Here is a 15,279-nt window from a genome sequence, read left to right on the forward strand (position 1 = left end):
TAAATAAATCTTTAAAAAAAAAAAAAAAAAAAAAAAAAAAGAAAAGTGGTATCTCACACCTATATTCATCCATCAGGTTTTTGCTGTCTGGTATGAAGTGACGAAAGAATTCTCTCTCTTTTTTTTTTTTTTTTTTTTTTTTTTTTTTTTGAGACAGATCTCTCTGTGTAGCCTTGACTATCCTGGAACTTCCTCTGTAAACCAGGTTGGCCTCAAATTCATGGAGAACTGCTTGCCTTTGCCTCCCTAATGGTGGCTTTAAAGGCATGTGCCACCACCATTTGGCTAGCAAAAGAATTCTTCAACATGCTGCCAAAGCCCAAGCCCAGTAGGTAAGACAAATATAGTTGTCTACAAACAAAACTCTTCCTGCATAGCTGCTGTTCACTGAGTAAGCGTATCATTGCTGTTAGGCTCTCTTTTGGGTACTGCAGCTAGAGCAATGAGCAAAAGCCCTTGCCTTAGTAGGGCTGAGACTCCAGAGAGAGGGAGGAGGTCCCATCAAGGAAGTAGGAATTCCCAAATGGAAAGCTGATCTCTGGCCACAAATGTCAAATGCTAGCTGCGAGACCAGTGGTTCTCACCTTCCTAATGCTGTGACCCTTTAGTACAGTTCTTCATGTTGTGGTGACCCCAACCATAAAATTATTTCATTGCTACTTTATAACTGTAATTTTGCTGTTATGAATGGTAATGTAAATATCTGATACGTAGGATATCTGGGATGTGGCCTCCAAAGGGATCTCAGCCCACAGATTGAGAACCACTGTACTGAACCAGGGGATTTAAATGTAAATGTTCTATTTAACAAAAGATACCATCAGCAAAATTGAGGGGCTGAGGCATGGCCTAGTGACAAAGCACATGCTTTGCAAGGTCGTGAGTTCAATCCCCAGTACCATGGCCACAAAAAAAGCTGAAGTTGGTGTCATGCTTGAAGTCTTAGCTACTAGGGAGGCTATGAAAGGGAGGTCACTTGAGCTTGGGAGTTTGAATCCAGTCTGGGCAAATAGTAAGACCCTTCTCAAAAGTAGGCAGCCAAGCAAAGTCTGGCCTGGTGACATAGTCCTGTAATCCTAACTACTGAGATTAGGTCCAAGATCTGCTGGACTAGGTAAGCACAGGCAATTTTGTGAGACTCTATCTCAAGTTAAAAACTAGGAAGAGAGCAGGATGTAGCTCACAAGACAAAAAGGCCCTGGGTTCAATCCCTACTACTGTTTTGGTGGTGGTGGTGGTGGTGGTGGTGGTGGTGGTGGTGGTGGTGGTGGTGGTTGTTTTGGTTTTTTGTTATTGTTTTTTAAGTTGAGATAGGCAATGTAGAACATATCTTTAATTCCAGCACCAGGAAATACAAGCAAGCAGACCTCTGTGAGTTGAAGGACAGCTTGGTCTGCTTAGTGAGTTCTAGACTAGCCAGGGCTACACATTGAGACCCTATCTCAAAATAGATTTTAAAAAATTAAAAGAACGGAAGAAGATATTTGTTATGTTCATTCTAGAAGTTCCAGAGCTTTTAAGTTACAAGAATGCTTTACTTGGGTGTGGTGGCAGCTACACTCGGGATTCCACTTGGGATGCACTTGGAAAGTAGAGAAAGGAGGATCAGAACTCCAAGACCAGCTTGAGCTACTTGAGATTCTGCCTCAAACAAGCCACAACAACAAAACCCATTTAAAAGTTAAATTGAAGAACATGGGTGTCAGGCTGTGCTCTGCAGTAATCTGAGCGCTTGTGTACTTCTTTGAAATCAGAAGGGAATTCAATAGACAGCAGAGCAGTAAGGGGGCCAAAGAATTCCAGGCAGAGTGTGCAGAGTGGCTGGGCCCTGGGCTGCTGGTGCCTTCACCGAGGCGTGTCCAGGGCCAGACGGAGGAATGCACGTTAGGTTCAGGCCTTTACCTTCCCCAAACCTGTGCAGCAGTGCACCCAAGACTTCAGGCCTCTCTTTAGTTCCAGGATTGTGAGGATATACGCTGTCTGCAGGGAAGCAGCAGTATTGGGCCTGAGTTTGCAACCCTGTGCAGGCAGGTGCCAGAACTGAAAGCCAATAGCAGGGGCAGGGGTAGAAGGTTATTGCCAACATGGGGTCCAGGGCTGGTGGGTTTTTTTTTTTTTAACAGATACAGCAGATGTCCTAGAACTGTGCTCAAGAGTCAGAAAGGCCTATATATTTGAGTGAGACTCTTTAGCTTCTAGCTTGTGATCTTGGTTAACTTATGATGCTCCTCTGAACCTCTATATCCTTGTAAATGTGCTCACTGAACTTATCTCACAGAACTGGTAAGAGGAGAGATGGCTTAGCAAGTAGAAGCATTTCCACTAAAAATGACCCCTGAGACCCATCTCTGGAATCCACACAGTAGAAGGAAAGAACTGGTTCCCTTAAAATGTCCTCTGACCTCTACAAATGTTGGACCTGCCTCCATACACTCAAATAAGTAAATATAAATTTTAATTTAAAAGATATGAAAATTAGTATTAAGCATTACTGTTATTAATATTGCTCTGGGTCATATTTGTCAGGCCTCACTAGGTGGATGGGATTTGGGCTTCCCTGAAGGTACAGGTTGCCTCTGCACTGAGGGAAAACTGTGTTCTGTGCTCTATGAGGTCCTGGACTGGGGTAGCACATTTCCTACCCAGGCCAGGGGGAAGCAGGGGGAGAGAGGGAAAGGAGGAGGAAGAAGAGGAGGAGGAAGGAGGAGGAGGAGGAAGAGGAGGAGGAGGAAGAAGGGGGAGAGGGAGGAGGAGAAGAAGAGGAGGAGGAGGAGAAGAAGAAGAGGAAGAAGAAGAAGGGGAAGAAGAAGGAGGAGGAGGAGGAGGAGGAAGACTTTCCTAGCAGCATGCACCCTGACCTTGGGCTTGTCCCCTACATAGTTTTATCACTGCCCTGGTCTCACAACCCTGACATTAAAACAGTGTTACCACAAACCAACTTGGGGACATGCTTCAGCTGTCCCAATAAAGGACACTAGTCATATGTAGTCATATGGCCTCTCCAAAGAAATTCAGTCATGCCAAATGGTTCTTCTTTTGGGCCCTGACTAAGAGCTAGCTCCCCCAAAAGTGGGCTAGAAACTAAATAGCCAGCTTCTGGCTGGCAGCCTCTGCCTGGCTTGGGAGCTGGAGGCATTTACTTCCCCTGAGCCACTTTCATTTGCTATTTTAGGCTCTTCCAGCCTTAACCCAGAGAGGCTCCTCATGTTGCTAGCACCTCACACTACTTGTGGATGCCTGGGAGAGCCTGGGCAAGGGCGTCCTCATATTCATTTCTCTGCCATTTTCTAGAGGCACCATTCTCATCCCTTCTTTGCATATGACGAAACTCAGACACAGATAGAACTGAGGCCAGTTGTAGGTCAACTGAAACTTGGTCCCAAAGCCTTTAAACCCAGAATTTCAGGAAAAAGGGCCCCAGTTCATGCCACTAGACCAGGGGGTGCACAGGAAGGAGGTTGGCGCTTCAGTGCACTTGGACTAGAAGATCTGCTTCCTTGGCACCTTCTTACCTCCCAGCCAGCCAGCCTGTCCCAGCTGTTGGAAGTTAGCAAGGAAGAGAGCAGCCAACCCCTGGGACTAGCTCAGATCCTGCCAACTCCACTTTCTTCATCCCAGTTGCTGGCCCTGGACTCCACCCTCCACATGGTTCTGCTCAGAGCCAGCCTGAACCAGAGTGCCCATTTTTCTCCCCAGAGGCCTTCTCTCTAGCCCAGAGGCATTGCTTGTGAGGATCCCTCCATGATCCAATAGATTTGTACAGACTCTTGTTGGCAGCAGTTCCTTTCTGGCTCCACTTCAAAGCCAGGGTGACCAGGCCCCTCCAGGTGTCAGAAGCAGCTGGCATGTTAGCAAAAGGCCTCTGGCAGGAAGGGGTGCTGAGCCAACTGTTCTCCACTGGAAAACAGCACATGTGGACAACCTTGTCTCAAGGAAGGCTCTGGAGACCTCTGGGGAGATGAATTTGAGTTCAGGATAAAGGGGTTATCTGTGGGGATGTCTGACCTCAGTTTGTCCCCGTCTTGGAAGACAAAGGCAGGGCCATAGCTTCCTGCCCACCTTTCCCTGGTTCTGCTGCAGTTCAGAGCACCAGAACATTCATGGGTCAGAGCATTTGTTTGGAGATGGGCAATTCTGCATGCACTGTTTGTGTCTGATTTGTTTTGCCTTGATTTGATTTGTTTTGTTGGAGATAGCCTCAATACGTAGAAGAGGCTGGCCTTGAACTAATGATCCTGTTGCCTCAGCCTCTAAATGTGACTACAGACACATGCTGCCACATTTGGCTATATAGGGTGGGCTTTGGTTTTTATTTTTTAGTTGTTTTAATTTTAGTTGCTTTATTTTAGATGGATGAGTATTTTGCCTACATGTATGTAGGTGTACCACGTGCTTACTTGTTGGCAGTGGAGGTCAGAAGAGGGTGACAGATCCCCTGGAACTGCAGTCACAGATGGTTGTGAGCCACCTTGTGGGTGCTGGGAACTAAACCCAGGCCTTCTGCAAGAGCAATGCATGCTCTGAACCACTGAGCTATCTTTCTAATCCTTTAATTTTAAAAATAAAAAAGTATCTTTTTAAAATTAATGACTAAAGAGATGGTTCGGCAGTTAAAAGCACATACTGTCCTTGCAGAGGACCCAAGTTCAGTTCCCAGAACCCACATCACATTGCTAATAACTGACATGTAATTCCTGTCCCAAGGGATCTGATGCTCCTGCCTTTCTGTCTGTCTCTCTGTCTCTCTGTCTCTCTCTGTCTTTCTGTCTCTCTCTGTCACACACACACACACACACACACACACACACGCACGCACGTACGTAAAAATAAAATTAGGAAAAACTGTATGTCCTTGCTGGGTGGTGGCATGTTGTCCGTGTGCACATGTGACAGCAGAGAACAATCTGAGACAGACAGGTCAGGTGCCCTCTTCCATCGTGTGCATCTGGGTTACTGAACTCAAATTCTCAGGCTTGGTAACAGGTGCCTTTAACCAATGTGTTGTCACCCATATATGGTGTTTTTAAAGATCAAAGCACCTTCCCATCAGTCCTCTGGACAGTCAGCTTTTCTCTCCAGTTCTAGTAAGAAAGCCAGTAATTCCATCCATGATTGGGACCACTGATGCTCTGACAGGGCCAGAAGAAGTTCTTTGGGAAATACAAGCTTCCTAGCTTTTGGGTGACTCCCTCCTACACAAGTCAGCCACAATCCCAGCTTGGAAAAAAATCTTCTAGTGTCCAGTTTGAGGTTCACTGATGTCCTCAGAGGCAGTCCTACAAGAATTGGATCTGACCTTGACTTCCTCCTAGCCTCTCTACCAAGAAAAAAGGTCTAAATGTGGCCACTTGTCTGAGTCCCTATCATTCTGACCTGCTTCTCCAGAGCTCTTTCTTCCTAATTGGATTTTGCAGAGCTGAACGTAGTCTATAGGTTTCACCTGGCCAGGGGCAAAGAATAGGGTAGCAAGTACGGCCTTTTCTCCTTATTCATCTCTTCATTCAACAGTATTTCCTGAATGAGCACCTGAACTACGGCAGGAGCCAAGCCAGAGTCAGATAACAAGCAGGAAAGAAAGGTGCTATCTGGCAGACCTTCCAGCCCAAGGGCAAAGATCCCCTTAGACCAGCTCTGATCCATTAGTGTCTCACACCTCCATGCCCCTCTTTCTACCTGCTGCCTGCTCAATCTATTCTATACCTCCAGGGGAAGTGCAGAGGAGAACAGCCTTCCTAGCCTGGTGGGTTTGTAGCACCCAGTGCCACTGCTTGCAATAGAGAAAACCTCTCACCTCTTCCCATGTGTTGCTGTCACCCAGAGTCACGTCCTCTAGAAAGGTCCCTGTACCTGTCTGCCTCCTCCACTTGCCCACAGGCATTTCTGACGGTGTTTCAGTCCCAGCCAAGTAAACAGCAGGGATGAAAAGCCAAATACAGCAGGCTACACTGCCCACATTGAGGCTCCACTCTGCCCTCTGCAGAGAAGGGTTTGCCTCCCTCCTCAGCAGTGTCCATGCCTTGGAGGGAGCAGCCATCTCCTCCTGGGCATCATGGCTACCCTGAAGTCTCAAATGTTGTCCAAAGGAAGGATCAAGAAGTGTTTCTGGCACAAGTATGACCAGTAACTCAAATGTAAGCCTAATTCTTGGAATTCCCTTAGATACTGACAACAGATTGCAGAAAAGATTCGAGGCTCAGATCTTCTTGCCCAGTACTGATTCTGTGAGCAACAGGCAGATAAGCTCATACTCCCGGTGTCTTTCCCCCTGATTAGGTGAGTGACAGGCACATATTCCCGATCCACAAAAACTAATGTGCTGCTCTTGGCCACAAAGTCTACTGTGCTAAAACTCTCTGAGGTGTTTCTTCCTAGAACAGCAAAGCCACTCTAGAAAGAGCAGCAAATTCCTAGTGTAGATAAGAACTGTTATCTCTCTGGCCATCAGGTCAACAGTCCAGCAGCTAGCTGCACAGCAGGGTAGGTTTAGGGTTACCACACAGCTTGAGTGTGTATTTTATTTGTACTTTAACAAAACCTGAAACCAAATACAACAAAAGGAGGCTAATGTTCTAATTAAGAATGGCCTCAGGCTAGAGGGATGGCTCAGTGGTTAGGAGTGTTTAGGCTTTTCTAGAAGACCCGAGGTTTGGTTCTCGTCGCCCACAGCTCACTAGTGCCATAACTCCAAGGTCTCTGGCATGCACAGACACCTGCACTCACATGCACATACTGACACAGACACACACCTAAAAATAAAATAGATCTTTAAAAAAAAAGAGCCTCTGACAGAAAGCTGGAGCTAGTTCTGAGGTGGGGACATGGTATATTGGTTTGCCCAGAAAGGGTTAGGGAGGCATTTTCCTAACATTCCAGAGAGGTGCTGGCAGGATCTGCTTGGAGCCTCAGAGAAGCAGAGTACCTCAGGAGCATGCCGATGGGGAGAAACACAGAAGTAACTTTGAGAAGCATCGCTGTTGTGATGATGACCGCACAGTGCTTTCAATAGACTAAAACACTGTCTTAAATATTTAATGGGTTGGCTTTATGGTATTTTAATTACATCACAATAAAATGATCAATAAAGATACACACCAACTATGACTATCAGCACGAGCCCTAGGTTCCAGGTTAATGATAGAAATATTTGTCATCTTTGAAAGATTCAAGGCTTTGACCATGGTTTCCTGAGGGTGAAGCTCAGCCCAGTGCTCTCCTGTGCCATTTGCTTTTGGCTGCTAAGGCAATTCCAGGAGTAGAGCAGGAAGGACAGGCATGTATGTCCTTTCTCTCCTCCCTGGGTGTTCCTGTGGGGTGCCCTTTCCCTTTGCAGTGTATCTTCACTAACCCCAGACCTCCCTCTCTCCCTCTCTCCCTCTCCCTCCTTCTCTCCTTCTCTCCCTCTCTCCCTCCCTCTTTCTCTCTCTCTTTCCTTTTGTTTCTTTTGGATTTGTTTGTTTGCTTTTCCCTTGGATAGAGAACCCAGGTAACCTTTGAATTATGGAGCTGCAGTAAGTCTTGCAGCCCATTGATGGAGGGATCTGAGCGCCCTCTTGTGGCCCTTGCAGCTTTGCTGCTACCACTTTGGCCTCAATTTTTTTTCCCAGCGGGATAGCAGAGGGCAGCTTTTCTTCTCAAGAGACAAACAGTTAAAGCTCTGAGATATATATGGCAAAGAATATAAATTAGCCCTAGAATCTAATTTATACGCTAATGCTAGTGTTTTGATTGTGTACTGGCTGTTTGTTTTTAGAAAGGGTCTCTCTAAATAGCTCTAGTTGTCTTGGAACTCTATGTAAAACAGGCTGGCGCTAGCTTTAAACTCACAGAGCTCTGTCTACCTGCCTCTGCCTCCCCAGAGCCGGGGTATAAGTCATGCACTTGACATTCTTTCTTCTTTTAAAAGAAATAGTGTGGCGTAGTGGAAGCACTCAGCCTTTGAAGTTATACAAACTCACCACTGACTCCTTTAGGAATCAAAACCCTCATGTGCAAAAGGAAGTAACCAGTCCAAACTCTTACAGTTCTGTGGGTGAAATTTAATGAAGGTAGCTAGATTCCAGATGGAGTACTCACTGTGGAAGAAGGCGCTCAGGAAATGGTACCTGTCACTACTGTTGCTATTACAGCTACCAGGATCCTCTCTCTGTCTTTGGGAAAATATCCCTAACCCTGACCCCTCTGATTCAAGGAAGTAGAGATTTTGAAAAATAGCCCAAAACAAAAAAAAAAAAAGAGTTTAAATTTTTTTAAAAAAAAGAAAGATAAACCCAGAAGGGCTCTGTCAGAAACAGCTTGGAGCCCAGCTTCACTCCAGTAGAGGAGCCTGGCACTCAGCCTGGCACACGGCTGGAGCCCAGCAAGGCCTGCTTCCTTTCTCTTCCTGTCCCCCTTCAGCTAGATCCCAGAGCAGAGTATGGACTTGGCCTTCCTGTGATCTCTTTACCAACCAAGCCGTTTGTCCTGGAGGGTGCTAGTGGGGAGAGCAGAGGCAGGCGCCTGCTGTGACCGTCACAGCTCCACTAGCTGACGTGCGTTCTCTGGGCACTCTTGTCCACTCTCCACCTCCCACTCCCAGTCCACCGTCTGTGTCCCAGAGTCAGGTGCCCATTGCTGTTCTAGCCATTTGGTAGCTTATTAAGTCTCAGCACCACTTGCCAAGACCCCTTTAAACCTCTTGGCTGTTCTTTTTGCCTTTTCTGATCAGCAGTATTTATTCGGAACTAAATGGTCCTCGCTGCAGAATGAAAGGATTTACTGCTTTAAGTATATGAAAGGAAATCTTGGCTGCATTACAATTGCACCCTCTCTTTGCTGCCTCCACTCCACTCTGCCCATGCTCCATTGACTGGTGCCACCGAGACTGACCTGGGAGCCTGCCCTTGGAGCAGTGTGCTCAGTGCAACTCAGTGACGGAGCTGGATTGATGGAGGTGGGGTGACTGTGGAGGAGCGTGCTTTTGGGACCCTTCCCCTAATATGCTGCAGTCCTAGGAAAGACGGGAGGCCTAGAAACAACTTGTTCGTGTATAACCTTTGCCTCTGTCAGTCTGACCTTTTGTCCTCCAGGCAGACACATGTGACCCCCGCTCTGTCTCAGGTCCTCTCCCTCTTCCCCAGGATTGTGCTCATGGACGATGCCATGGACTGCTTGATGTCTTTCTCAGATTTCCTCTTCGCCTTCCAGATCCAGTTTTATTACTCAGGTGAGAAGGTTCCAGGCCCCGTGTGGCTTTTGCCGGGGACCTTGTCTCCCTTTCTCATCCTGTTGTCTTTACCGTCTGTGTGCCTGGCACACACGGTTTCCATCCCCACTTCCTTTAGAGGTATGCTTCATCATGGCCCACTAACAGGATGGCTCATATGCACTGGTGGTCACAGGATGCAGTCTGCCAAGCCTACTGAGGAAACTGAAAAAACACACTGCTTCCAGTCAGCAGCTCAAAAACAAATCCACTTAAGTGATAGCATCAGTAAGGACACCAATAGCATTCACTCATCAAAAACTTACTACCTCCCAGCTGCAGCACTGAGGACTGTAGTCTGTCACTAGTCCTAAGAGATAAGTTTATAGAGGTTAGAACCCAGACCTGAGTCAGGCGGTGGTGGCACACGCCTTTAATCCCAGCACTTGGGAAGCAGAGGCAGGCGGATTTCTGAGTTCAAGGCCAGCCTGGTCTGCAGAGTGAGTTCCAGGCTAGCCAGAGCTACACAGAGAAACCCTGTCTCAAAAAAAACCAAAACCAAAAAAAAAAAAAAAGAACCCAGACCTGTGCTTTTAGCCACCCCCTTGGTCCTTGATCACCAGTATCACCAGTGACCTGTCTTTTACCATACTCATAGCTTTTAATAAACACACAGCAAACCAGACACAATGGTACATGATTGCAATCAAAGCTACACAGACAGACACAGACAGACAGACAGACAGACAGACACACACACACACACACACACACTATCTCAGGCTTACATTCTGCTCCCCAGTTCATGCCAGTTTCACCTTTAAGCTCCTTCTGACTTAGTAGAATAAAAACAGATGAATAAGTAAATATGTATATACCTCAAATGTGAGTGAGTACAAATTACAAATTCTTACATCCATAAAGAAAGGCATAAAGAAATCTACCTTTGGAGCTTGGAGATCATCTTCTGGCCAACCAGTGCTTAAACCAGCTTTGGTGCCATATTATGTTTTCTTGATGACAGCTCAAGGGCTGTTCAGGCAGGATCACACCACCTGTTCCTGGCAGCAACAGCATCTATGTCTCGTTTCTTTGAAGCTCTTGGACCTTAGGGAAAGAACAGCCATGTTTGGGAGAATTCCCCTCCTCTAATATACAGGATTGGGGGTGAGAACAGGCAATAAGTCATTGTCACCAACAACAGTGTGCCTGCAAAGCTTGGAGAACAGATTCAACTTCAAATGATTAATAAATTAGCAGTTTGTAAGGTCCTCTCCTCCTCAGTGATAGTTTTTATTTTCTTTCAAGGTATATTGATTACACTAAAAGAGGCCCAGTCTGGGCAGTAACAAGGGTACTTTCTACAGCCTCCAGTACACTTTCATGAAGCAGATGGCCTCATGAAATGGGACTAACCAGTGAGAATGTACATGTGTTCACTTAAAACAAAACTTACAACATTTAACACATACCAGCATAGTATTAGGCACTGGGACAGGAGACATCATCAGGGCATGACCCCTGCCATTGGTCAAGGATCTTACATTCCAGCAAGGAAACAGATAAGCAAATAATCACATAGCACACTTGTCATTGAGTAAGGTACTCTGCACGTATGCAGTGGGGTCCCTATTTAGTCTAGGAACTGTCCCAGGTGAAGCCCATGGGAGTGTCATGAGAGCAGTAGTCACTCCAGATATTTTTGCATCTACACTGAGGCTGAACAGACTGAACTATAAGAGAAGGGAAGACATGGTGAAAAAATGAAATACGACCTCCTTGCCTAAACTGTTGCTTCCTATTCCTGTGGTACCAGAATTCCTGGAGAGTGTGGCTGCCATCTATCAGGACTTGCTGTCAGGGAAAAACCCCAATACAGTGATTGTCCCAACATCATCCAGTGGGCAACACCGCCAAAGACCTGCCTTGGGTGATGCTGGTATGCTGGATGGAGTGGAAGCATCACTGTTCTATCAGCGCCTGGAAAACCTGTGTGACCGGCACAAGTACAGGTGGGCATGGGCAGAGGCCCCACCTCAGCCCTGGAGATGAGGTTGCTGCTGAGAACAAGTCTCTAGCAGAATATTTTGATTGGTTCAGGGTTTCTATGGCCCAGGATGGTCATGATTTTAAAACATGCCCATCAAACATGTCTCCCCAAAGCAGGTAGCTCACCTTCACCCAGTGAAGACTAGCTGAAGTGACTGGCTTACTAAGGGAAGACTAGCTTCGGCTACTTGAAAGGGAAACATTCACAGAAAGGGAAGGTTAAACTGTCCTGTACGGCAAAAAAGATCCCTGAGGGACATAGCCTCCAGGCAAAAAGCTAACAGTAGCTGTGTCCTCTTCCCCTCTCTCCTAGGTTCCCTGTAACAGAGTTAGCAACGGGGGTAGGATGTGGCAGAGCGCATGCTCCATCTCTAATTCCACCAGATAAACAGCAGTGAGCATCCCAGCCCTCTGTCTGCAGTCTGGCCCTGCTCCTGCAGGTGTGGACAAAAAGATAACACCTAGAGTTGAACCTAGCCTCCAAATTCTCCCTTTTAGCTGTCCACCACCAGCGCTTGTCAAAGAGATCCTGAGCAATGTCCAGAGACTGACTTTCTATGGATTCCTTGTGGCCCTCTCAAAGCATCATGGGATCAACCAAGCCCTGGGTAAGCAGAGCTCTTTGTGATCATCTGTGCTCCTCCCAACAACACAGGAAACAGCTGGCCTATCAGCATGGCCCTACAGTGGTAGGATGACGCTGTCTCTGATTTCTCCAGCCTGGAAGCTGCAGTGTGCATACTCTGCCTGTGCCTAAGAGGTCCCTCACGTTCCCATGTGACTGATGTGACTGACAGCCTTCTGCCCTGCCCCAACATGAATGAACTGCTGCTCTGTTTCATGGCATAGGCCTGCCAGCCCCTCCCTACAGAATCTGGTTCTGCTCTAAGGAGTGGCCTGCAGGTTGGGCTGATACAAAGCTATTTACCCAGTGATTCTGGAGATTATGTATCAAAGCAACCTGGATCCCATTTAGAAACAGGGCAAAGGTGTGTCTGGGAGGTGTTTTTTTCCCAGCTGTGAATGAGAGCAGGGTGGGGGGAAGAAATCTGATAAATCTGAAAAAGAAAAAAAGTAGAGACTGGCTCAGTTTTAATACCTATCATTTGTATCCTCACGGGCTGGCACCCACTGCACCCCTCCCCCATGCACAACCACTCCTCTCCCAGGTAGGGCCCAGCAGGCCGCGCCTGCTCTGGAGGTTTGTTGATTTTTGTTGTTTTGAGGTAAGGTCTCATTGTGTCTATAGCTCTGTGTATCCTGGAATATACTAAGTCAACCAGACTGGCCTTGAACTCAGAGATCTGCCTGCCTCTGCCTGCAAGTGAGTACTGGGATTAAAGGTATTTTAGTAAGTTTTAAGCACTATTTATGTTTTTGCTCAGGAGACTCTCCTTGTGTGATTAGATCCAAGTTTCTCAGTCTCTGACACAAGGCATTCCTCCCCATCTGTGCCAGTTTAGAGAATGTCATCGAGGGAAGGGCAGTTAACTAACATCTACTAAATGCCTAACACAGTGGGCCAGAAGCTGTACTGGAACCTTTATGCTTATTTCTGTATACATACATCTGCCAGAGTTCTAGAGGAGACAGGCGAGCTAATTAATCAGTCAGAAGCTTGGTTACTCCAAGTCAGGGACCTGCTCAACTAAGATTCATAACCAAGATTGCTGGACTAGGGCTAGAGAATGGGCCCACTGGGAGTCAGATTCAAGAGCCAGTGGGGACTCTCAAGCTGTTCTTTCACAGTCCAAGGAACTGACCACTTGTCAACCAGTGACTTCTGCAAGCAGGTAAAAGAAAAGCTATTAGCAATGATCACTGCCTGCGTTGACCTCACCCCTCTGCTCAGGCTGTGCTGCCGCACACCTTCAGTACCAGCACTCAGGAGGTAGAGGCAGAAGAAGGCAGATCTCTATGAATCTCTGTGAGGCCAGCCTGGTCTACAGAGTTTCAGGATAGCCAAGAATACTGTTTCAACAACAACAATAATAATGGAAGGAGGAAAGGAAGGAAGGAAAGAAAGAAAGAAAACAGAAAAGAAAAGACCTTTCTGAAGGGAATAAAAAGGAGCCTTGTGCAATGTTCTCTAAGTACTGATTAATGGCTAGTGTGTAGAATAAGCAGTGATAGAAGGCAGCATGTGTTAGAAATAGGAACTTGGAAATACCCTGGTTCAGTTTGTGGAAGACTGTAAGGTATCCCTGAAACACCCCACAAAAACATAAGACGAATCACCTGATGCCTCTTAGAAGAATCAGTGCCGGACACATTTGAGTCTTTCTGAAGCCCAGCACCACTGACTATCCAGTCTAGGAACTAAACTACCATTAAGCCCTGTTCTTTCAATGTTTATTGGTGACAATCTTCTTCTCTGTAAATTTCTATCCCTCAAACAAATTTCAATTGTATTTATCCCTAGCTACCAAAAAGAGAAAAAGAAAAGAAAAAATGGAAAAGGAGAAAGAAAATTTAAGTGGGGAAGCACTCAAGACTCTTCACACACTTCCCAATAGTATCACACTTCCCAATAGTATGCCCTCATGGCTGAGGAAACCAATCCAGACAGATGCTAGTATCAGACCTCAGCATGGGACTGCTTTCCTCCCCACTAGAAGCTGCAATTTTAACACATCTCCACATATCCCCTGACTTGGGGACATACGATTGGCTATTTCCTACCCCTGGAGTTAGCTTAGGCCATTATCATCCAGCTCAGCACCTGGGGCCTCAAGAACAGAATACCCAGTGCTGGTCATAAACCACCTCCAATCTTGTAAGGGGATTGATCACCTATTTGTAGATACCTCCTTAGCTGTCACTCTTGTCCCAAATGAGGAAGGGAAAATAGTGAGACTCACTAAATTTATAAAGTGGTACCCAAGACTTCATGTTCCACATAAACTAGTTGTCAGACATGAAGACAAAGGGCAAAGTATCTGCTGCCTGGTTGAAGGGCCCTCATGTTTTATAACTTCACTCCAAATCCTTGTCTTCTAGGAGCTTTGCCTGACAAAGGAGACCTGATGCATGACCCAGCCATGGATGAGGAGCTGGAACGGCTGTAAGTGTCAAATGGGAAGATGCTGCCCTCTTGTGGAACTCAAATCTGTCAGATGTGGCTGTGCCCCAACTGTAGGCAACACAGCACTTTGTTTTCAATACCCCATACTGGTCAGGGAAAGGCTTGGGGCCAGGAAAGAAGAGAAGTCCTTGGGGCTTTGCTGAAGTCTAAGAGTAAGTGTAGAGGCCCTGATCTCTGAATAGGAGACTCATCACATCACCCTCTGGGCTTCTTTCCTTCTTCAGGCTGGTCCAGGTCCCAGGCCTGGTCAACTCCATCACTGCCACTTCTGAGGCCAGCTGCCTGCCTTCCCGAACCCCTCCCCGGGTTGGTTCCCCATGGAAACCCCTCCATCGCTCCCGCAAATTGGATGCAGAGAGCGATGGCTCCACTGAAGAGACAGATGAGTCTGAGACTTGAATCTGAAGGGTTCCATCTGTGGCCTGTACCTTGTTCCCACCACCCTGCTTTTGCTGCCCTTACCAGACTTCTCCAGCATCACTGTGCCGCCCTCAGCTGGAGAAAAGGGTGAATAACAGCCCTAGTAAAACCAGCCCAGTTCAATGATCCCAGAATTCCCTAACTCATGCTCTCAGCGCAACCCGTTGGGCCCTAAGCTGACATACTGTCCCAAGGCCACTTCATCACAGAGAAAGGTGTTGGCTTTAGTCTTCTGTTGGCAGGGCTGCTTATGCTTTAAGTACAGTGTCGTCTCAGCCAGCCCATGATCCTCCTAGTAAGGGTAATTTTTCACAGCAGCTCTTACAAGGGAAACATGAATTAGTAATGCAGGGTCTACATGTTGGAGGGTGATTCCTGAGAGCATGTGCTGGGAAGATGTATCAACTGGCCTTCTACTGGAGAGATCGGCCACTAGCAGGAATAAGAGGGAGGATGGGCAAGAACTTCACTTTCAAAATCTGCTTCAAGTTTGTATCAAATAGTCAAATCTGTGAAATGAATAAAGTCCCTTGTGTCTGGTAAG

The 15,279-nt window shown here is 46.7% G+C and overlaps 1 protein-coding gene across 2 annotated transcripts in view; it reads left to right on the top strand.

Moving 5' to 3' along the window:
• Positions 1–15,279, top strand: part of CUNH11orf49 (chromosome unknown C11orf49 homolog) — a 165,476-nt gene that overhangs the window by 148,798 nt on the left and 1,399 nt on the right. The window contains exons 5-9 of one of the 2 annotated variants that reach the window (XM_028778467.1): positions 9,117–9,202; positions 10,998–11,193; positions 11,729–11,838; positions 14,231–14,294; positions 14,540–15,278. In XM_028778467.1, coding sequence (XP_028634300.1) covers positions 9,117–9,202; positions 10,998–11,193; positions 11,729–11,838; positions 14,231–14,294; positions 14,540–14,714 — 631 coding nt within the window. In that variant the 3' untranslated portion in view covers positions 14,715–15,278. Of the gene's footprint in view, positions 1–9,116; positions 9,203–10,997; positions 11,194–11,728; positions 11,839–14,230; positions 14,295–14,539; position 15,279 lie in introns of those variants that run through there. The other variant, XM_028778468.1, reaches the window with a different exon arrangement.

Source organism: Grammomys surdaster, unplaced genomic scaffold, assembly GCF_004785775.1.
Source record: "Grammomys surdaster isolate TR1022 unplaced genomic scaffold, NIH_TR_1.0 338, whole genome shotgun sequence".
Lineage (NCBI taxonomy): Eukaryota > Metazoa > Chordata > Mammalia > Rodentia > Muridae > Grammomys > Grammomys surdaster.